General features: G+C 62.2%; 2 protein-coding genes and 1 long non-coding RNA gene across 3 annotated transcripts; all 3 read left to right on the forward strand.

Annotated features, from left to right (window-relative positions):
* The first annotated feature begins 29 nt into the window (after positions 1 to 29).
* On the forward strand, positions 30 to 1,887 carry LOC126651418 (basic salivary proline-rich protein 2-like). The gene is made up of 4 exons (XM_050337302.1): positions 30 to 111; positions 207 to 778; positions 1,135 to 1,300; positions 1,408 to 1,887. The coding sequence occupies exons 2-4, from the start codon at positions 245 to 247 to the stop codon at positions 1,554 to 1,556; spliced, it is 849 nt and encodes a 282-aa protein (XP_050193259.1). The 5' UTR covers positions 30 to 111; positions 207 to 244; the 3' UTR covers positions 1,557 to 1,887.
* A 1,240-nt stretch (positions 1,888 to 3,127) lies between these two features.
* On the forward strand, positions 3,128 to 4,739 carry LOC126651421 (uncharacterized). Its single transcript, XR_007631681.1, has 2 exons — positions 3,128 to 3,203; positions 3,358 to 4,739. It is a non-coding gene; the product is annotated as an uncharacterized LOC126651421 (long non-coding RNA).
* A 1,426-nt stretch (positions 4,740 to 6,165) lies between these two features.
* On the forward strand, positions 6,166 to 20,645 carry PHF8 (PHD finger protein 8). The gene is given in 29 exon segments (XM_050337310.1): positions 6,166 to 6,277; positions 6,662 to 6,747; positions 8,678 to 8,792; positions 9,079 to 9,239; positions 9,590 to 9,731; positions 9,938 to 9,954; positions 9,957 to 10,123; positions 10,748 to 10,910; positions 12,139 to 12,226; positions 12,939 to 13,045; positions 13,485 to 13,576; positions 14,168 to 14,257; positions 14,560 to 14,665; positions 14,668 to 14,720; positions 15,358 to 15,434; positions 15,811 to 15,872; positions 15,875 to 15,894; positions 16,543 to 16,655; positions 17,828 to 17,838; positions 17,841 to 17,922; positions 17,924 to 18,063; positions 18,136 to 18,164; positions 18,166 to 18,232; positions 18,697 to 18,806; positions 18,986 to 19,015; positions 19,017 to 19,161; positions 19,193 to 19,277; positions 19,279 to 19,373; positions 19,873 to 20,645. Coding segments are annotated over 29 exon segments (2,640 nt in total). The 5' UTR covers positions 6,166 to 6,179; the 3' UTR covers positions 19,962 to 20,645.
* The last annotated feature ends 45 nt before the right edge of the window (positions 20,646 to 20,690 follow it).

Here is a 20,690-nt window from a genome sequence, read left to right on the forward strand (position 1 = left end):
CCCTGACCCCTCCCCTTGCCCCTCCCCCAGGGGAAGGACCCCCCCAATCGTCCCCCGTGGGGCGCTGGAGGTTCTGCATCAACCAAACCATCCGGAACCGGGAGGCCACTGGTGGGTCCAGGGGGTCATGACGGGGGGGGACATGGACCCCCAGCACTGGGGGGGTGTCCCCAACCCCCCCTGACCGTGGTGTCCCCTCCCCACAGGCCCCGGGGGACCCCCCGCAGCCCGCAGAGACGCGGGGATGGCCCAGGGGGGCCCTGCGGACACGGCCCCGGATCCTGGGGGGCCTCAGGGACAGGGGGCAACTGTCCCCAAACTCAGTGACCCGGGGGGGCCCCAGGGACAGGGAACAAGTGTCCCTGACCCAGGTGGCCCCCAGGGACAGGGGACAGTTGTCACTGTCCCCCAGGAGGTGGCTGAGCCAACGATGATGGTTCCTGAGCCCCAAGTGCTGGGGGTCCCCAGCCCCCCAGAACAGGAGGGTCCTGGACCCCCCGATGGGACTGTCCCCAAAGCAGAGACCCCCAGCCCTGGGGACCTGGCACTGGGTGACCCCCAGGGACAGGGGGCAGTTGTCACCAGCCCTGGGGGACAGGAGGTACCCCCGGAGCCAGAGGTGCCCCCAGGACCCCCGGGGACCATCGTCACAGGACCCCCAGGGGACGCTCCAGGACAGGGGACAGTTGTTACGGGACCCCCAGGCCCAGGGGACCCCCAAGGACGGGGGACAATTGTTACCAGCGTTTGGGGTCAGGAGGGACCCCCGAAATCAGAGGTGAGTGACTCCCCCCCTTCCCTAAGACCTGGAGTGTCCCCCAAGACCCCAAAGTCCCCCAAAGCCTGAAACCCCCAATGTTCCCCAACCCCAAGACCTCGGTGTTCCCCAAACGCTCAACCCCAAGACCTTCCTGACCCCCAAACTCCAACTCCTGGTGTCCCCAAAGCCCCCCCAGTGTCCCTCCATCCCCCAGCTCCCCATTTCCACAGGTGTCCCCACATCCCCCAACTCCCCATTCCCACAGGTGTCCCCACATCCCCTCTGTGTCCCCATTCCCACAGGTGTCCCCACATCCCCCAGTGTCCCCATTCCCACAGGTGTCCCCACATTTCCCAGTGTCCCTGTCCCCACAGGTGCTCCAGTGCCCCCCTGCCCGCCCCCCGCCCGGGGGGGCCTCGTTCCCGCTGGGGCTCTGCCCCCGCCTGCGCAGCCCCTCCAGGAAGGGGTGGGGGCGGCGCCTCAAGAGCTGGGCCCGGCGCCTGCGGCCCCCCCCGGCCGGTGGGGGAGACCCCAAGACAGGTACGGGCACCCCACACCCCTGGGACCCCCCTGTGTGTGTGCCCGTGGAACCCCAGAGACCCCTCACGGCCCCCCTGAACCCCCATTAACCCTCCCCTCTCCCACAGAGGAGCCGGAGGAACTCGGGGACCCCCCCTGGGGGGAAAACTGCCAGGTGGGTGTTTGGGAACCCCCCCCCAGACTGCCCCAAAAACCCGCAGGGATCCCAAATCTGCCTCGGGACCCTAAAACTGCCCTACAACCCCCCCAAAACTAACCCAAGGGATCCCAGAACTACCCCAGAGACCCTCCCAGAGTGCCCCAGGGACACCCAGACTGTCCCAAGGGACCTGGAACTGCCCCAGAGACCCCCCCAAACTGCCCAGGGACCCCCAAAAATCCACAGGCCCCTCAAAGCTGCCCCTGGGACCCTGAAACTGCTCCACAGACCCCCCTCAAGGGACCTCAGAACCACCCCAGGGACCCCCAAACTTTCCCAAGGGACCTGCAACTGCCCCAGGTACCCCAAATCTGCCCCTGGGACCCTAAAATTTCCCCTGGGACCCCAAATTACCCCCAGAGCCCCCTCAAAGCCCCCTCCTCACCCCCATCTCTTCTCACCCCTCTCCCCTCCTCCAGCCGCCCCAGACCCCGAGGAGGGGACTGAGAGGCCCCAGCTCAGGCAGTGAGAGCGGGGGTGGGGGACCTCTGCACCCCGGGGCCCCCACGCCCCAGGACCCCGAGACCCCCAGACCCCCTGAGCAGCGACGCGGACTCGGAGCCCGAGGACGGGGCCCTGCGGGAGCAGCTGCGGAGCCTCCGGGACAAGTGAGGGAGGCTGGGGGGCTCAGGGGATTGAGGGGCTGGAGAGGGGTCAATGGGGGGTTCTGGGGGTCTGGGTGGGTCAATGGGGGGCTGTAAATGGGGGCACATCTGAAGGGGTGTGGGGGGCACCGGGGGGTACACGGAGGGTTTAAACGGGGGATTTTGGGGTGTGGGGGGAGAGTGTGTTTGTATGGGGGGGCTTTGGGGGACCCCCGACTCCCCGACCCCTCAAACCCTGACACCCCCACTCCCCTGATCCCCAGACCCCCAACAACCCCTGAACCCCTTGAGCCCCCGTGACCCCCCGTGTCCCCCAGGCACACGCGGGAGGTGCTGGAGCTGCGGGCGCGGCAGGACCGGGAGCTGCGGGAGCTGCTGCGGAGGCTCCGCAGGGACCCCGGAACCGACCCCCAACCCCAGCACGGCCCCAGGACCCCCACACCCCCAGCACGGCCCAGGGGGTCCCCGAGGAGGCTCCGGGGGCCCGGGGTCGGGGCCGGGGGGGCCCTGACAGGTTTGGGGAGGGCACGAGGGGGGTTGGGGTCGTGGACAAGGGGGAGGGTTGAGGGAGGGGGTGCAAAGGGGGATTGGGGAGTGGGGGGATTTGGAGGGATCTGGGGAATAAAGGAGAGTTTAAGGGTATGGGGGGTTGGGGGGCAGGGAGGGATTTTGGGGTGCAGGGAGGGGGTCACGAGTGGGGGTGGTTTGGAGCTGTAAGGTGGGGTTTGGGGGGCAGGAAGGGGGTTGGGGTTGCCTCACGTTCTGGAAGGGTGTTTGCCAGGGTGGGTTTTGGAGGTGCAGGGGAGGTTTTGGGGGTGGGTGTGTGTGGGGGTTGGGACTCAGGGAGAGGTTTTGGGGTGTAGGGGGGACTTTAGGATGCTCTGCATCCCTTTTGGGGAGGTTTGGGAGGCTCTGAGGAGGGAATTTGGGGGTTCAGGTGGGATCTGGGACACCCCCATAACCCATGGATTTCTGGGTTCCTCACACAGGTCCCTCAAGCCCCCAGCCCCCAAAACCCTCCAGCCCCCAAAAGGGGCTTTTCACAGACGACCTGCACAGGCTGGTGGATGAGTGGGTGCAGGACACAGCCCGGGCACAGGTGGGGGGGCTTGGGGGGGGGCCCAGGACCTAAACACCCCCTTTTTGGGGTGGCCCCCAGTACCTAAGCATCACCTTTTTAGGGGGCTGGGGTGTTTTGTGCCCCCCTGTTTTGGGGGTTCCCAATACCTGAACCCCCCCCTTTCCCCACCCAGGGAACCTCGTCGTGGGTCTCGACCCTTCGTGGCACCCGCGGGACCCCCCAAAAATGGGGGGAGCTGCCCCCCCCCAAACCCAACCTCCCTCCGGGGGCTGAGTGAGGGGGGGCCCCAAAAACCACTGGGACCCCAAAAACCACTGCCCCCCCCCATTGAATCTCCCCCTTCCACCCCAACCCCCCCTGATTTTGGGTCATGTCCCCCCCCATGGGCTCACCCCAATATTTGGCCCCAAAATCACTTTGTTTCACTCCCAAAGCCCCTTGGTTTGACCCCCCCCGGAGGGTGACCCCAAATTTCCAGCCCCCAAATCACCTCATTGCACCCCAAAACTCCCCCTTTTTTGGGGCCCAACTCCCTCCCATGATGCAACCTCTGCTTTTGGCCCAAAATTGCCTTATTTTGTCCCCAAAATCCACCTTTTTTGCTCTTTCCAGGTTGAATCCCCTTTTTTTGCCCCCAAATCACCGTATTTTAAGCTATTTTTAGGTGACTCTCCGTTTTCACCCTCTCCCCCAAGTGACCCTACTTTCTGGTGCCCAAAATCCCCTCATTTCACCTCAAAACTCCCTTTTTTGGGGCCTTCCCCACTCTGCATGAGGTGACTCCAATTTTTAGCCCCCAAATCACCTCATTTCACCCCCAAACTCCCTTTTTTGTGGCCTTTTTCACCCTCCCTTGATGTGACCCCACTTTTCACCCCCAAAATTTCCTCGTTTCACCCCAAACCCCCTTTTTTGGGCCTATCTCCCTTTTTTTACACCCCCCCCATGACATGATCCCCCTTTTTACCTCCAAAATTACATTATTTCACCTTAAATGTTCCCTTTCCTTCCCTTCCCTCCCCCATGATGTGACCCCACTTTTTAGTCCCAAAATCTTTGTTTCACCCCAAAACCCCTTTTTTGGATCTGTTCCTGTCTTTGTCCCCACCACGAGTTGACCCCAATTTTTAGCCCCCAAACGGCCTAATTTTGCCCCAAAACACCAAGTTAATCCCCAACCCTTCCCTCATCCCCTCATTTGTCCCCAAATCCCTCAGTTTGCCCCCAGAGCCCCCAAACTCCCATTTTTCACCTCAAACCCAATCCCAGGCCTAGAATCCCCCTTAATGCAGCCACAGCAGAGGGGAACTGGCCCTACTGGTTTTACTGGTGACCATCCCCCCCCTCACTGATCGTACTGGTGCCACCGCCCCTCCCCCACCCCCCTCTCGCCCCACAGCCCAATTTTGGGTCATTTCTTGTGTTTTCCACTCATCCCCCTTCCCCCTTCGGCGGCCAGTGAAATGACGGGTGTTCCGCTTCGAGGGAGTGGGGAGGGCGTTTGACTGGGGAGGGGGAAGTTGTTATAAATTGTTATAAAGCGTGAAAAAAGCCTCTTGAAAATCGAGAAATAAAGCCCGCGCGCCACACCCAAGATGGCGGCTGCACTCGCCACACTCAAGATGGCGGCGGCGCCACTCCCAAAATGGCGGCCGCGCCCTCCTCAAGATGGCGGCGCGGCCTCCCCAAGATGGCGCCGGGGCCCCGCCCTCGCCCTCCCCGTTTCCGCGTTTGAATAAAACTTTTCCCGGGCGCCCCAAGCGCGCAGAGGCCGCGGCGCCGGAGCCAGAGCCGGGCCCGGGCCCTCAGGGGTGGCGGACACCGCGCGGAGCCGGAGGAGTGGCCGCGGGAGGCGCTCGGGCCGCGCCGCGCTGAGGCCTAGGCGGGAGCTGGCGGTGGGGGGGGCGCGGGCCTCGCGGAGCCCCGCAGGCCGCGGGGGGATCTAGCGGGATTCGGGGGCACCTACGGGCCTCTGAGGGATCCCACAGGCTTTAGGGGCGTGTGTGTGAGGCGTCTGGGGGTTCCTGGAGGCGTTTGCGGGGTCTTGTGTGCCTTTGGAGGAGGCCGAAAGGCTTTGCGGGGTCCTGTGGGCCTTGAGGTGGTCCTGTGGGATTTTGGGGGGTTTCGCGGGCCTTTGGGGGATCTCCAAAGCCTTTAGTGGGTCCCGCGGGCTTTTTGGGCTCCCGCGGGTCTTTCAAGGGGTCGCAAAAGCTTTTCGGGGGTCCCGGGGACCCCGCGGCACGTGGGGAGGGGGCGGCTCGGGCCCCACGGACCCCGCGAGAGACCCCGGGCCCTGCAGCGCTTTTGGGGGTCCCGAGACCCCCCCAAACCCCCATTGACCCCTTTTGGGGGGGGCTCTGGGCCCTATAAACCCTTTAAGAGGATCCTAAATCTGCGTTGACCCTTTTGGGGTTCCTCATAGATATTTTTTGGGGGGGTTGTTGTGCCCTCCAAGTCCCCCCAGGGTCCCCAACTGCCCTCACGGGCCACGCTGGGGGGGTTAGGGGGTCCCTTTAGGGGGTCCAGCTGAGGGGCTGTTTTAGGAGAGCTGTTTTTGGGGGGCTGTTTGTTTTTGAGGAGCTGTTTTAGGGGAGCTGTTAAAGGGAGGTTCTTGGGGGGGGCTGTTTTGGGAGGTTTTTTTTAGGTGGGTGTTTTTAATGGTGTGCTTTTAGGGGTTGTTTTAGGGTCTCTCACGGGCTGTTTTAGGGTCTGTCTTACAGGAGCTGTTTTGGGGGATTATTTTTAGGGGGTGTTTTAGGGGGATATTTTTGAGAGGTCGTCTTGTGGGGGTTGTTTTTAGGAGCTGTTTTTGTGGGGCGGTTTTTTTTGGGGATTAGTTTGGGGTCTGTTTTTAGGGGGCTGATTTAGTGGGGTGGATTTTGGGGGTGGTTTCAGGGGCTGTTTTCGGGGTCCTCACGATGTCCCGGCCCGGGGGACCGGGGGTCCGTAGGGGCTCAGGGGGTCCGGGGCCTGAGGGGTCCCCGGGGTCCCGCCATGGCCTCGGTGCCCGTTTACTGCCTGTGCCGCCTCCCCTACGACGTGACCCGGTTCATGATCGAGTGCGATGGCTGCCAGGACTGGTTCCATGGCAGGTGTGACTGGGGCACTGGGAGGGATTGGGGGCACTGGGAGGGGGTTGGGGGGCACTGGGAGGGACTGGGGGGCACTGGGAGGGACTGGGAGAGGGTTGGGAAGGACTGGGAGAAGTCTGGGGGGAACTGGGTGGATGCCTGGGGGCGACTGAGGGTTACTGGGTGGATGCCTGGGGGTTACTGGGAGGCACTGGGGGCATGCCTGGGACTTACTGGGAGGCACTGGGTGTTACTGGGTGGGTGCCTGGGGGTTACTGGGAGGCACTGAGGGTGACTGGGAGTTACTGGGGGGCACTGGGGATGTGCCTGGGGGTTCCTGGGAGGCACTGGGGATGTACCTGGGGGTTACTGGGAGGCACTGGGAGTGACTGGGTGTCCCCACAGCTGCGTGGGGGTGGAGGAGGAGGCGGCGGCCGACATCGACCTGTACCACTGCCCCCAGTGCGCCGTGCTCAGGGGGCCCTCCGTCAGTGAGTGAACTGGGAGCACTGGGGGGCACTGGGAGGGACTGGGATGGGGGCCTGGGTCCCTCTGGATCCATGCCAGGACCCTGTGGGGCTCCTGGGGGTCCACACGTGTCCATGGCGTGTCCCATCCGTGTCTGGGTTCGGGGGGTCTGTGTGACCCCTGTCCAGACAGGTCCGTGTCAATCCCTGTGGATTCAGATCCCTGGGGATCCTCGTGTTCCTGGGGTCACGTGGGTCCAGAGGAACCCAGGCTTGCATGAGTCCTCCTGGATCCATCTGTTCCTGGGTCCGTGGGAATTCCTGGTGTGTCTGTGGATCCAGGTGTTCCTGGATCCATGTGGGTTCCTGATTGTGTCTGTGCATCCATCTGTTTCTGGATCCATGTGAATTCCTGGGTGTCTGTGGATTCAGGAACACCTGGATCACGTGAATTCCTGATTGTGAATTCCAGGAACACCTCGATCCATATGAATTCCTGGTTGTGTCGGTGGATCCATCTGTTTCTGGATCCATGGGAGTTTCTGGTTGTGTCTGTGGGTCCATCTGTTCCTGGATCCATGGGAGTTTCTGTTTGTGTCTGTGGATCCATCTGTTTCTGGGTCCATATGAATTCCTGGTTGGGTCTGTGGGTCCATGTGTTCCTCGATCCATGTGAATTCCTGGGTGTCTGTGGATCCAGCTGTTCCTCGATCCATGTGAATCCCTGGATGTCTGGATCCATCTGTTCCTGGATCCATGTGAATCCCTGGGTGTCTGGATCCAGCTGTTCCTGGATCCATGTGAATTCCTGGATGTCTGTGGATCCAGCTGTTCCTGGATCCATGTGAATCCCTGGATGTCTGTGGATCCAGCTGTTCCTGGATCCATGTGTTCCCATGGAAGCCCAGGTCCACGTGGGTCTCCACAGATTCACGAGCTTCCCAATGTACAAAATCCCAGGTGCAGGCAGGTCCTTGTACATCCCTCTGTTCCTGGGTTTCCGTGAATCCCTGTGTTCTGGGGTCCCTCTGGATCCATCTGCTGTTGGATCCACATGTATCCATAAAAACCTAGGGATGTGCCTGTTCCTGAGCTTGTTTGGTCCCTGTGGATCTGGCTGTGACCAGATCCCTGTGGATCCCATGGAAACTCCGGCCCAGACAAGTCCTTGTGGGCCCGAATGTTCCCGGGTCCCTGTGGATCCATGGAAACCTAAATCCACCTGGGTTCCTGTGGATCCATGGAAACCTAAATCCACCTGGGTCCCTGTGGATCCATGGAAACCTAAATCCTCCCAGGATCCCTCCCAGTCCCTGTGGATCCCCCCCGGTCCCTGTGGATCCCCCCCCGGTCCCTGTGGATCCCCCCCGGTCCCTGTGGATCCATGTCTTCCTGGATCATCCCGTGTCCCTCCATGCCTGGGGGGGTCCCTCTGGATCCACATGTTCCCAGCTCTGCAGGGAGGTCACTGGGTTCCTGTGGATCCTTGGCTGTCTCTGTGTCCATGTGTCCCTGGTGCCAGCCACATTCCTGGCTTTGTATCCGTGTGTTCCTTCTGTATCCCTCAGTGTTTTCCAGGGACACACCCGTGCCTGTGTCCCTGCGTGTCCTCTGTATCCTCCTGTATTCCTGTGTCTCCCTGTGTCTCCTTGTATCCCTGTGTTCCCTGTATTCTTGTCTCCCCTTGTGTCCTCCTTTTTTCCTGTATCCTTGTGTGGTCCTGTGTCCTCGTGTTCTCCTGTACCCCTTGTATCTCTTGTGTCTTCTGTATCCTTGTATCCCTGTATTCCTTGTGTCCTCCTGTATCCCTCCATATCCCTGTGTCCCCTGTATCACCATTCCCTTCTGTCCTTCTCCTTTCTCCCCATTCCCACATCCCAGTGGATCCTTGTACTCCCCATTATCCCTGTATTCCCACGTTTCCCGTGGCCTCACCCGTGCCCTGTTCCCACAGTGAAGCGGCGCCGGGGCCCCCCGAAGGCTCCGGATCAGGAACCCCCCGGGGGCCGCCCCGCCCGGACCGGGAGCGCCCAGTTCATCCGGGAGCTGCGGGGACGAACCTTCCCCAGGTGAGGGACACCCCCAGGAGAGGGGACACCCCCAGGGCAAGGGGGACACACCCCCAGGAGAGGGGGACACCCCCAGGAGAGGGGGACACACCCCCAGGGCAGGGGACACAACCCCAGAAGAGGGGGACACCCCCAGGGGAGGGTCCCATCCCAGCTGAGCCCCTTCCCCAGGTGGGGGCTTTGTCCCTCGCTGGGGGCTGTGCTGGGTTGGAGGGTCCCAGGGGGGTCCTGGGGGGTTTTGGTCAGTTCGGGGGGGGTCTCAAGGGTCCTGTGTCATCCCCCCCAGTGCGGATGAGGTGCTGCTGCGGCCGGGGGGGGCCCAGCTGACGGTGGAGTACCTGGAGGAGAACAGCTTCAGTGTGCCCATCCTGGTGTCCCGGCAGGAGGGGCTGGGAATGACCCTGCCCCCCCCCTCCTTCACCCCCCGTGACGTCCTGCACTACGTGGGTGAGCCTGGGGGGGTCATGGGGGGCTTTGAGGGGGTTCAGGGGGGCTTTGGGGGCTCAGTGGGGGTTTGGGGGCGCTCAGGGGTCTCCCAAGTGCTTGGACGTGGGGCAGGAGGGTCAGTGGGGTTTAGGGTGGGTCAGGGGGTCTCTCTCACCCCTGGGGTCCCAGGGGCAGACAAGGTGGTCTCAGTGCTGGACGTGGGTCAGGGGGTCTGTGGGGCTTGGGGGTCAGGGGGTCTCTCTCACCCCTGGGGGTCTCCAGGGGCAGACAAGGTGGTCTCAGTGCTGGATGTGGGTCAGGGGGGGTTTGGGGGGGGTCAGGGGGTCTCTCTCACCCCTGGGGGTCTCCAGGGGCAGACAAGGTGGTCTCAGTGCTGGACGTGGGCCGCCAGGCCGAGCTCCGCATGCGCCTCGGGGACTTCGTGGCCTATTTGGGGGGTCCCCGGCGCGAGAGGGTCCTGAACGTCACCGGCCTCGAGTTCTCTGACACCAGGTGGGTGCTGATGACCCCCCCTGTGCCCCCCCAGGCTGTCCAACCTGGTGCAGCTCCCTGTACCCCCCTGCCCCTCCTGTGCCCCCAGGCTGTCCAACCTGGTGCAGCCCCCTGTGCCCCCTGACCCCTCCTGTGCCCCCCAGGCTGTCCAACCTGGTGCAGCCCCCTGGCTCCCATGTAACCCCCTGCCCCTCCCATGCCCCCAGGCTGTCCAACCTGGTGCAGACCCCCGGATCGTGCGGAAGCTCTCGTGGGTGGAGAACCTGTGGCCGGGGGAGTCGGCGCGGGAGCGGCCGAGCGTGCAGAAGTACTGCCTGATGGGGGCCAAGGACGGCTACTGCGACTTCCACATCGCCTGTGGGGGCACCTCGGCCTGGTGCCACGTGCTCAAGGTCGGGGGTGCTCTGGGAGGGGTGGGGGTGGGCTGCAGAGGGCTTGGGTGAGGTTACAGGGGGCTACAGGGGAATTGGGGCTGTGGGTGCAGCAGCAGTGACTGTGGAGGCACCTCGGCCTGGTGCCACATGATCGGGGTTGAGGGGGCACTTTGGATGGGGTTGGGGGTACAGGGGCTTGGGAGTTAGGCAGGTTTGGGGAAGTTGCAGGGGGTTTGGGAGGTTACAGCAGGTTTGGGGGAGTTACAGGGGTTAGTAGGTTTGGGGGAGTTGGGATTTGGGCGGGTTACAAAAGGTTTGGGGGTTTAAGAGGGGTTAGGGGGATTACAAGGGGTTTGGGGGATTGCAGCGTGTTTGGGGGAGTTGCAGGGAGTTAGGGGGCTTTACAGGGGGTGTAGGGGGGTTACAGGTGTTTGGGGTGTCTGGAAGGGGATGTGATGGGTTGTGTTGGGTTTTGGGGGCTGAGGGGGTTATTAAGGAGTTTTAGGGGGTTTAAGGGGCATTTGGGGTGCCTGGAGGGGGGTATAGGGTGGTTTTATGGGGGATTTGAGGGTTCAGGGCAGGGCTACAGGGAGATTTGGGGGGGGGCTGCCCCTGATGTGCCCCCCTGTGCCCCCCCCTCAGGGTGAGAAGATCTTTTACCTGGCGCGTCCCTCGGCCGCCAACCTGTCCCTGTTCGAGGCCTGGAGCAGCTCCCGCAACCGCCCCGAGCTCTTCTTCGGGGACCAGGTGGATCGGTGCTACCGGTGCCACCTGCGCCAGGGGCAGACCCTCTTCATCCCCACGGGTGAGTCTGGGGGGGCCAGGGACCCCCAAACACAGCAGGGATCCCCAAACACAGCAGGGAACCCCCCACACACCCAAACCTCACCTGCACCAGGGGCAGACCCTCTTCATCCCCGTGAGTCTGGGGGAAACAGGAACCCCCTAAACACAGCAGGGACCCCCGAGCGCACCCACACCTCACCCGTGCCAGGGGCAGACCCTCTTCATCCCCACGGGTGAGTCTGAGGGGGACAGGGATCCCCAAACACAGCAGGGACCCCTAAACGCACCCAAATGTTACCTGCACCAAGGCAGACCCTCTTCATCCCCACGGATGAGTTGGGGGGGGACAGGGATCCCCAAACACAGCAGGGACCCCTAAACGCACCCACACCTCACCTGTGCCAGAGGCAGACCCTCTTCATCCCAGTAAGTGAGTCCAGGGACCCCCAAACACAGAAGGGACCCCCAAACCCATTAGGGAACCCCAAACACACCCAAACCTCACCTGCACCAGGGGCAGACCCTCTTCATCCCCATGGGTGAGTCTGGGGGGGCCCCCCAAACACAGCAGGGACCCCTAAACGCACCCACACCTCACCTGTGCCAGAGGCAGACCCTCTTCATCCCAGTAAGTGAGTCCAGGGACCCCCAAACACAGCAGGGACCCCCAAACGCACCCAAATGTTACCTGCACCAAGGGCAGACCCTCTTCATCCCCATGGGTGAGTCTGAGGGGGACAGGGACCCCCAAACCCAGTAGGGACCCCTAACGCTCCCCACAACCACCTGCACCAGGGCCAGACCTTGTTCATCCCTACAGTGAGAGGGGCACTAAAATACACCCTAAACCCTGACAGACCCCCAACACCTACAGACCCTCAGCCACACCGTGCCAGGGTCAGCCTCGACACACCTCAGCCTGTCCCCAGCAGGCCTAGCACACCCCGAACAACCCCAGCGCGCCCAGACCTTGACCTCCCAGCCCCGGTGGATCTGGGTGAGTCTGAGGGGGACAGGGACCCCCAAACCCAGTAGGGACCCCTAAACACACCCCCATAACCACCTGCACCAGGGCCAGACCTTGTTCATCCCTACAGGTGAGAGGGGGCACTGAAATACACCCCTAAACCCTACAGACCCCCCCCCCAACACTTACAGACCCCCAGCCACACCTGTGCCAGGGTCAGAGCCCCCAACACACCCTCAGCCTTCCCCCAGCACCCTCTGACCCCCCCCGTGCCCCCCAGGGTGGATCCAGGCCTCGCTGACCCCCGTGGACTGTTTGGCTTTCGGGGGCAACTTCCTGCACAGCCTCAACATCGGGATGCAGCTCAGGTGGGGGGGCTTTGGGGGGTGTTTTTGGGGGGCTTCAGGGTGGTTCGGGAGGTTTTAGGGTGTTCGGGGGGTGTTTTGGGAGGTCTTTCGAGTGTTTTGGGGGTGTCTTTGGGAGGTTTTAATGCATTTTTTGTGCTCTCTAAGGTGTTTTGGGTGTCCTTGGTTGGGTTTAGTGTTTTTGGGGGTGCTTGGTGAGCTTTAGGGTGTTTTTGGGGGTCGTTGGTTGGGCTTTAGGGTGTTTTGGGGGGTGCTTGGTTGGGTTTTAGAGTGTTTTGGGGGGTCCTTGGTGAGATTTAGGGTGGTTTTGGGGGTCCTTGGTTGGGCTTTAGGGTGTTTTTGGAGGTCCTTGGTTGGGCTTTAGGGTGTTTTTGGGGGTGCTTCGTGGGTTTTAGAGTGTTTTTGGGGGTCCTTGATGGGCTTAGGGTGTTTTTGGAGGTCCTTGGTGAGCTTTAGGTTGTTTTGGGGGGTGCTTCATGGGCTTTAGAGTGTTTTTGGGGGTCCTTGGTTGGGCTTTAGAGTGTTTTTGGGGGCATCTTCAGGGGGTTTTTGAGGGATGGTTTTGAGTCTTTGGGGGGGATTTTGGGGACCCTCAAGACCAGGCCAGTTCTGTGGGGTTCCATGGGGTCCTGTGGGGTTCCATGGGGTCCTGTGGGGTTCCATGGGGTCCTGTGGGGTTCCCTGGCCCCCCAAGCCCCCCCATTTCTCCCCCCAGGGCGTACGAGCTGGAGCGGCGCCTCAGCGGCTCCGACCCGGTGAAGTTCCCCAACTTCGAGACCATTTGTTGGTACGTGGGGAGGCACCTCCTGGACACCTTCCGAGGTGGGTGCCCCAAATTCGGGGCTGGGGGGCTTTGAGGGGGTGGGGGGACTTTAAACCCTGTGCTGGGAGGAGTTGGGGGCTTTAAATCCCATACTGGGGGCTGGGGAATTTAAACCCATTCGGGGGTGAAGTTGAGGGGCTTTAAACCCCATCCAGGGGGGCTGGGGGTTTAAACCCATTTGAGAGGGGTTGGGGGAGAAGCCTTAACCACCTCTGGGGGTCCCATCCCTGATTCTGGGGGGGTCTTTGGGGATCTCATCCCCAATTTTGGGGGGTCTCAGCCCTGTCTGGAGGTGCCTTTGGGGCATTCCTGGGGGTCCCACCTGGGGCTTTGGAAGGAGAGGGGGGGTCTGGAGGGTCCTGGGGGTCCTTGAGTGCTGGTGGGTCCCCTAAGGCTACGGGGGTTCCTGGGGGGTCCCTGAGTTTTGGGGTTCCCCAGGGCTGCGGGAGAACCGCCGACACCCCGCGGCCTACCTGGTGCACGGGGCCAAGGCCCTGAGCGGGGCCTTCCGCGCCTGGACCCGCAGGGAGGTGGGTCTGGGGGCTTTGGGGGCCTGGAGGAGTCCTTTGGGGGGCTACAGGGGGATTTGGGGGTGCTGCAGGGGGTTTGGGGGCTGGGGGTCCTGGGAGGGGAGCTACAGGGGATCTGTGAGGTTATGGGGGAGTTGGGGGCTGGGGGTTCTGGGGAGGGTCTATGGGAGGATTTTGGGGGCTTACAGGGGGTTTGGGGGCTGGGGTTCTGGGGAAGGGTCTATGGGAGGATTTTGGGGGATTACAGGGGGTTTGGGGGCTGGGGGTCCTGGGGAGGGTTTATGGGGGATATTGAGGGGTTAGAGGAGGATTTGGGGAGGTTTACAGAGGATTTGAGGGGGGCTCTGGGGTTTGGGTGGCCCTGGGAGGGGTTACAGGGTGGGTTTGGGGGTTACAGGGAGGTTTTAGGGGTTCTGGGGGTTACAGGGGTGGGTGGGTGAAGCTGGATTTGAGGGGGAGGTTTGGGGGTTTCCCTCTTTTATTTGGGGATTCCCCCAGTTTTTGGGGTCCCTGTTGGTGGGGGGGATGTTTAGGGGGTTTGTTTTGAGGGGGTCCTCCCACATTTGCCCCTCTAACCCCCCCGCAAATCAGGTGCTGGGGGAGCACGAACACGAGATCCCCGAAACCGTCCGGCCGGGACAGCTGGTGAAGGAACTGGGCAGGGAGATCCGGCTGGCTGAGGTTACTGGGAGCACTGGGAGGGACTGGGAGGGGACTGGGCATCACTGGGGAGGGGCTGGGAAGGGACTGAAGGGGACTGGGAAGGGGCTGGGAGTCATTGGCAGTTCCTGGGGGGGTTCTCTGGGAGCTTTGGGTGGTTACTGGGACGTACTGGGAGTTACTGGGTGGAGTGTCTAGAACCTTTTGGGGGGTTACTGGGGGTCACTGGAGGTGTTTCTGGAAACTTTGGGCAGTTACTGGGGGTTACTGGGAGTCACTGGGGGGGCACTTGGAGCCCCTCCTGACCCCTCCTCTCCCCCCAGGAGCTGTTCCAGCAGAGCACGGGGATGTCGGGGACCCCCTTTGGCCCCCCCTGGGGGGTCCCGGCCCCCAAAAAGGGGGGTCCCCGCAAGCCCCCTCCCAGCTCCCGCCCCCTGATGATGGGGGCCTCAACCCCCCGGACCCCCCTGAGGAGGATGAGGAGGTGAGGAGGGGGCTGGGGGGGTGTTTGGGGGCAGGGTCAGGGTTGGGGACCCCCTGACTCTCAGGGGGCCCCCAGCCTGACCCCCAGCTCCAGCCCGGAGGAGACGGACCCCGACTCGAGGGGACTCCCAGACCCCCTGCACAACGGGGGGCTCGGTGAGCAGGGGGGCACTGGGGGTCTGGGGTTGGATTTGGGTGCTAAGGGGGACTTGTGGGGTCCCAGCAGGAATTGGGGGGCTCTGGAGGAGCCTGGGGGGTGGTTGGGGGGTATGGAAGGAATCTTGGGGGATTCTGGGGGCTGGGGGTGGTTTTGGGTTCTGAGGGGGTTGGATGCCAGGGGGGTGTCCCAGGTGGGTTTTTGGGGTCCAGGGGGTCTCAGGAGGGGTTTGGGGTTTGAGAGGGTTCCCAGGGGGATTTGGGGGCATTGGGAGGGGGTCTCAGGGAGGTTTGGGAGCAGTGGGGTTGATTCCAAGAGGGAATTTAGGGCGGTGGGGGTGTCTCAGAGGGATTTGGGGGCACTGGGGAGATGGGTTTTGGGGCTCAAGGGGTCCTCACTGACCCCTCCCACCCTCCAGGACCCGCCGGAGCCGACCTGGGGGCTCTGGGGTCCCGTGCCCCCATCCCCCCTGCTCCCCCAGCTCCCCCTGGACTTGGACTCAGAGGAGGAGCTGCAGATTGATGAGACCCCTCCCGGAGGGGCCCCGCCGGCTGCCTCGTGGGTACCCCCAGAAACTCCCCAAAAACTCCCCCAAAATCCCACTTAAATGCCCTGCTGGCTACCTCAGGGTAACCCCCAGAAAGCCCCAAACCCCCAAACAACCCCCAAACCCCCTCTGACAGCTGCCCTGTGGGTAACCCCCAAAATCCTCCAAACCCTCCCAAAGCTCCCCCAAAATCCCTCCCCATCCCCTGCCCCCCGCCCCCTGCCCTGTGGGTACCTTCAAAAACCTCCAACACCCCAAAAATTGAGGACCCCCAAATCCCCTCAGCACCCCAAAACATCCCCAAATTTCCTTAACTACCCCAGAGCCCCAAATCCCCTCTGGGGGTGCTGGAGTCCCTGCCCCTCGTGACGCCCCTTTGCCCCCCAGGGCTCCCCGGAAGCTGCCCCGGGCCAAGCCCTGCTCGGACCCCAACCGGGTGCGGGAGCCGGGGAGGTGGATTTTGACATCGAGGTGGGTCTGGGGGGTCCTGGGGGGTCCTGGGGGCCTGGGGGCTGTTAGAGGGTGTCAGGGGTGTCCCAAAGGGCTTTGGGGCCACTGTGGGAGCTTGGTAAGGGTCCCAGAGGGTGTTCTGGGGGGCGGTTGAAGGGGGGGCCCAGAGAAGATTTGGGGATATTTTGGGGGGTTTGGGGGGCTGATTCCTCACCTAAACAGAAGAATTAGTATCCATGATGAGGATGAGATGGGTATTTTGGGATATTTTGGGGTTATTTTGAGTGGTTTGGGACTCATTTTCCCCTTCCTCAGGAGGATTACACTGTGGACAAGCGTGAGGGGATTATTTTGGAATATTTTGGGGTTATTTTGGGTGGTTTGGGGCTCATTTCCCTCCCTCAGGAGAATTACACCACGGACAACAATGAGGGGGTTATTTTGGGATATTTTGGGGTTATTTTGTGGGGTTTGGGGCACATTTCCTCCCCTCAGGAGGATTACACCATAGATGAGGATGAAGGGGATATTTTGGGGTTATTTTGGGGGTTTTGGGGGGTTTTGGACTCATTCCCCCCACCCCACAGGAGGATTACACCATAGACGAGGATGAGTGGGATATTTTGGGGTTATTTTGGGGGGTTTTGGACTCATTCCCCCCCCACACAGGAGGATTACACCACAGATGAGGATGAGGAAGGAGCTGCCGGGGGCAGTGCCGGGATCCTCGACCTGCTCAAGGCCAGTCGGCAAGTGGGGGGCTCCGAGTACCCCCAACTCAGGTGGGGGCTTTGGGGGCCCCTGGGGGCTGTGGGGGATTTGAGGGGGTTCTGGGGGGTCTTTAAGGGCTGTGGAGGACCTTATGGGGGGACTGGATTTGGTTTTGAGGGTCCTGGGTTTGGTTTTGAGGGTCCTGGGTTTGGTTTTGGGGGTCTGCGAGTGGTTTTGGGGGGGTTTGGGGGTGCTGGGTTTGACTTTTGGGGTCTCCAGGCAGTTCTGGGGGTTTTGGGGGTGCTGGGTTTGGTTTGGGGGGTGCTGGGTTTGAGACTTTGGGGATCTCCAGGTGGTTTTGGGGGTGCTGGGTTTGGTTTTGAGGGTCCTGGATTTGGTTTTGGGGGCTTCCAGGCAGTTTGGGGGGTTTTTAGGGGTGTTGGGTTTGATTTGGGGGGCTCTCCAGGAGGTTTGTGGGGGGGGTTGGAGGTGCTGGCTTTGGTTCTGGGGGTCCTGGGTTTGGTTTAGGGTTTGGTTTGGGGGTCTCCAGGCAGTTTTGGGGAGTTTTTAGGGTTCTGGGTTTGTCTTGGGGTTCTTCAGGTGGTTTGGGGGGGTTTAGGGGTGCTGGATTTGGTTTTGAGGGTCCTGGGGGTCTCCAGGCAGTTTTGGGGAGTTTTTGGGGGTGGTGGGTTTGACTTTGGGGATCTCCAGGCAGTTTTGGGGGGATTTTAGGGGTACTAGGATTGATTTGAGGGGGTCTCTAGGCGGTTTTGGGGGGATTTTGGAGGTGCTCGGTTTGGTTTAGAGGTTCTCCAGGTGGTTTGGGGGGGGAATTTAGGGGTACTGGGTTTGATTTTGGGGTCCCCAGGCGGCTTTGGGGGGGTTTTGAGAGTCCTGGGTTTGATTTTGGGGGTTCTGGATTTGGTTTAGGGGTTCTCCAGGCAGTTTTAGGGGATTTTTAGGGGTGCTGGGTTTGGTTTTGGGGGTGCTGGGTTTGATTTTTGGGGTTCTCCAGGCGGTTTTGGGAGGGTTTTAGGGGTGCTGGGATTGATTTGGGGGGTCTCTAGGTGGTTTTGGGGGGGTTTGGAGGTGCTCGGTTTGGTTTTGGGGGTCTCCAGGTGGTTATTGGGGGTACTGGGTTTGGTTGGGAGGGGTCTCCAGGCAGTTTTAGGGGGTTTTTTGGGGTGCTGGGTTTAGTTTTGGGGGTCACCAGGTGGATTTACCCCCTTTGCCCCCTCACCAGCGAGGCCCCCGCGTCCCCAGCACACGCGAGGCCATCCAGGGGATGCTGTGCATGGCCAACCTGCCCGCGGGACCCCCTGGGCCCCCAGCTGGTGGTCGGGGGCTCGGGGCCCGACAGGGGGTGCTGGGGGTCGGGGGGCAGGAGAGCCCCCAGCCCCCGGAGCACGGACAGCGAGGCCGAGGGCAGCCTGGACGAGCAGGACAGTCTGGGTGCCTGCTTCAAGGACGCCGAGTACAGTGAGTTTGGGGGACGCTGGGGGCCCCCGGGTGTGACAGACCCCCATTGACACCCCCGACACCCCTCCCCAGTTTACCCCTCCCTGGAGTCGGATGAGGACTGACCCGGCCCTCAAGTCCCTCCCCAAGAGGAAGAAGGTGACGGATGATGCTCCCTGGAGCCCCAAAGGTGGGGGACACCCCAAAAATGGGGTGGGGGAGAAGATGGGGGGTTGGGATGGGGTTGGGGAGTTGAGGGGAGGTTTGGGGGTTTTCGGGTCTGCAGGGGAAGTGAGGGGGTGGATGGAGAGGCTTGGGGTTTGGTTTGAGGGGATCCCCAGGGGTGTGGGGGGATTTGAGGTTTTTGGGGGTCTCTAAGGGCTGTAGGGGAGGTGGGGAGAGCTGGGTGTTGTTGGGGGTACCTGGGGGTTTTGGGGGGCTTTAGGGAGGTTTGGGGTGGGTTTGAAGGGGGTCCCTGTGTGATGTGGGGAGATTCAAGGGGGCTCTGGGGGTGGGATTTGGGGTTCCTGAGGGTTCTAGGGTGTTGTCGGGGGTTTAGGGGATCCCTGGTGGGGGGGTGTGGGTGGGATTTGAGGGGGGGAGCCTCTCTGCCATGTCTGTGTCTAATTTTGGGGTCCCCCTTTGCCCCCCCAGCCCGAGTGACGCCGTCGCTGCCCCGGCAGAGCCGCCCGGTGCGGGAGGGGACCCGCGTGGCCTCGGTGGAGACCGGGCTGGCCGCGGCGGCCGCCAAGCTGGCCCAGCAGGTGAGGGAAACTGGGGGCACTGGGGGCACTGGTGAGGGGAGCACAGGGCCAAACTGGGGGCAAACAGGCCCAGCAGATTGGGGGCCAAAACCAGACCCCCCAAAACACCTCCTGAGCCCCCATAGACCCCTCAAACACCCCAGAGACCCCCAGGACCCCTGACCCCCTGTGCCCCCCAGGAGCACCGGAAGCTGCAGCGCAGGAAGGGCCCCCACTAAGCGCCGTCCCCTCACCCCCTCCCCTGAGGAGGAGGAGGAGGAGGAAGAGGAAGAGGAGGAGGAGGAGGAGGAGGATGAAGAGCCCGACCCTGAGCCCGAGGCAGGGGAGGGGGACCCTGAGGCAGGGGGAGGGGCAGGTGGAGGTCGGAGGGGGAGGGGGAGGCCGAGCCCCCGGAGCTCCCCCAGACCCCCCATACCCCCCCAGCCTGGCTGACCACGAGTACACAGCCCGGCCAGGGGGGCCCTCCCACCCGGGGGGCTCAGCCGGGCAGGGCCCCCACCCCCATGGCCCCAGGGGTCTTCCTGAGCCAGCGCAGGGGCCCCCCTGGCACCGCCCCCCCCCAGCACGGTGAGTGGGGAGGATTGGGAGGAGCTCAGGGAAGGGTTTGGGGGGTCTGGATGGGATTTGGGGGGTCTGGACGGGGGGTTTTGGGGGTGGATTTCAAGGAGGGTTGGGCTGGTTTTGGGGGAGTCCAGAAGGGAATTTTGGGGAGTCTGAGGGGTGACAATCCTAGAAGGGTTTGGGGTGATTTGAGGTCATTTTTGGGGTGACTTGGGGTGATTTGGGGGTTCATTCCCAGGCAAAGGCCCCTGGAAGGGTTTGAGGTGATTTGCTGTGATTTTTGGGTGGATTTGGGCTGATTTTGGTCCCTTTCCAGGCAAAGGCCCCCGAAAGGTTTTGGGGTGATTTGAGGTGATTTTTGGGTGGATTTGGGCTGATTTTGGGTCCCTTTCCAGGCAAACGCCCCAGAAGGGTCTGGGGTGATTGGAAGTGATTTTTGAGTGGGTTTGGGGTGATTTGAGGTGATTTTTGGGTGGATTTGGGCTGATTTTGGGTCTCTTTCCAGGCAAACGCCCCCGGAAGGGTCTGGCCACGGCCAAGCAGCGCCTGGGCCGGATCCTCAAGATCCACCGGAACGGGAAACTGCTGCTCTGAGGGGGTGTGGTCACACCTGGCCCCGCCCCCGGGTGTGGCCAAGACCCCACGCCCCCTTGCATGGTCACGCCCACCATGGGTCACCTGAAGGGGTGGGGTCAGGTGTGGCCACGCCCCTCCAAATGTAGCCCCACCCACTTTCCTCATTGGGTGTGTCTGTCTAGACCCACCCATTGTGGGTGTGTCCTTAACAGGACCACGCCCCCGCCACACAAAAAGGGGCGTGGTTTGAACCAGGCCACACTCCCTGTGGTTGTGGTCCCTCCCACCACCCGTATTGGGGGGCGTGGGCAACTCTGGCCACGCCCACAACGGTTCGCGCGGGCCACGCCCATGTCCATTGAGGACATTTGGGTCTATGATAGGCGTGGTCAAACGGGGAGGAGCTTCATTCAGGCCCCGCCCACAGCAGATCCCATCCTCCCATTGGCTGCGGCTGAAGAGGCGGGGCCTTCTCCCTCATCGGACACCGTGATTGGCCGAGCCGCGGAAGGGGCGGGGCCTCCTCTGATTGGTCCCTGCCGGGATCTCCCCCCCATGTGTCTTCAGGTTGATTGACGGGGGCGGGGCCGCTTCCCATTGGCTGCCCCGGTTTTGTAGGCGTGTCCGAGGCCGCGGCCCCGCCCCTTTTTTGTATTTGTAGAATAAAAACGAAAAAAAAAAGGAGAAACAAAAAAAAGCCGAAGTATTGAGGGAATTGCCCGGCGCCGGGTCACGTAATTGTTCCAC

The sequence above is a fragment of the Myiozetetes cayanensis genome, unplaced genomic scaffold, assembly GCF_022539395.1.
Source record: "Myiozetetes cayanensis isolate MyiCay16 unplaced genomic scaffold, myiCay2020 scf61, whole genome shotgun sequence".
NCBI lineage: Eukaryota > Metazoa > Chordata > Aves > Passeriformes > Tyrannidae > Myiozetetes > Myiozetetes cayanensis.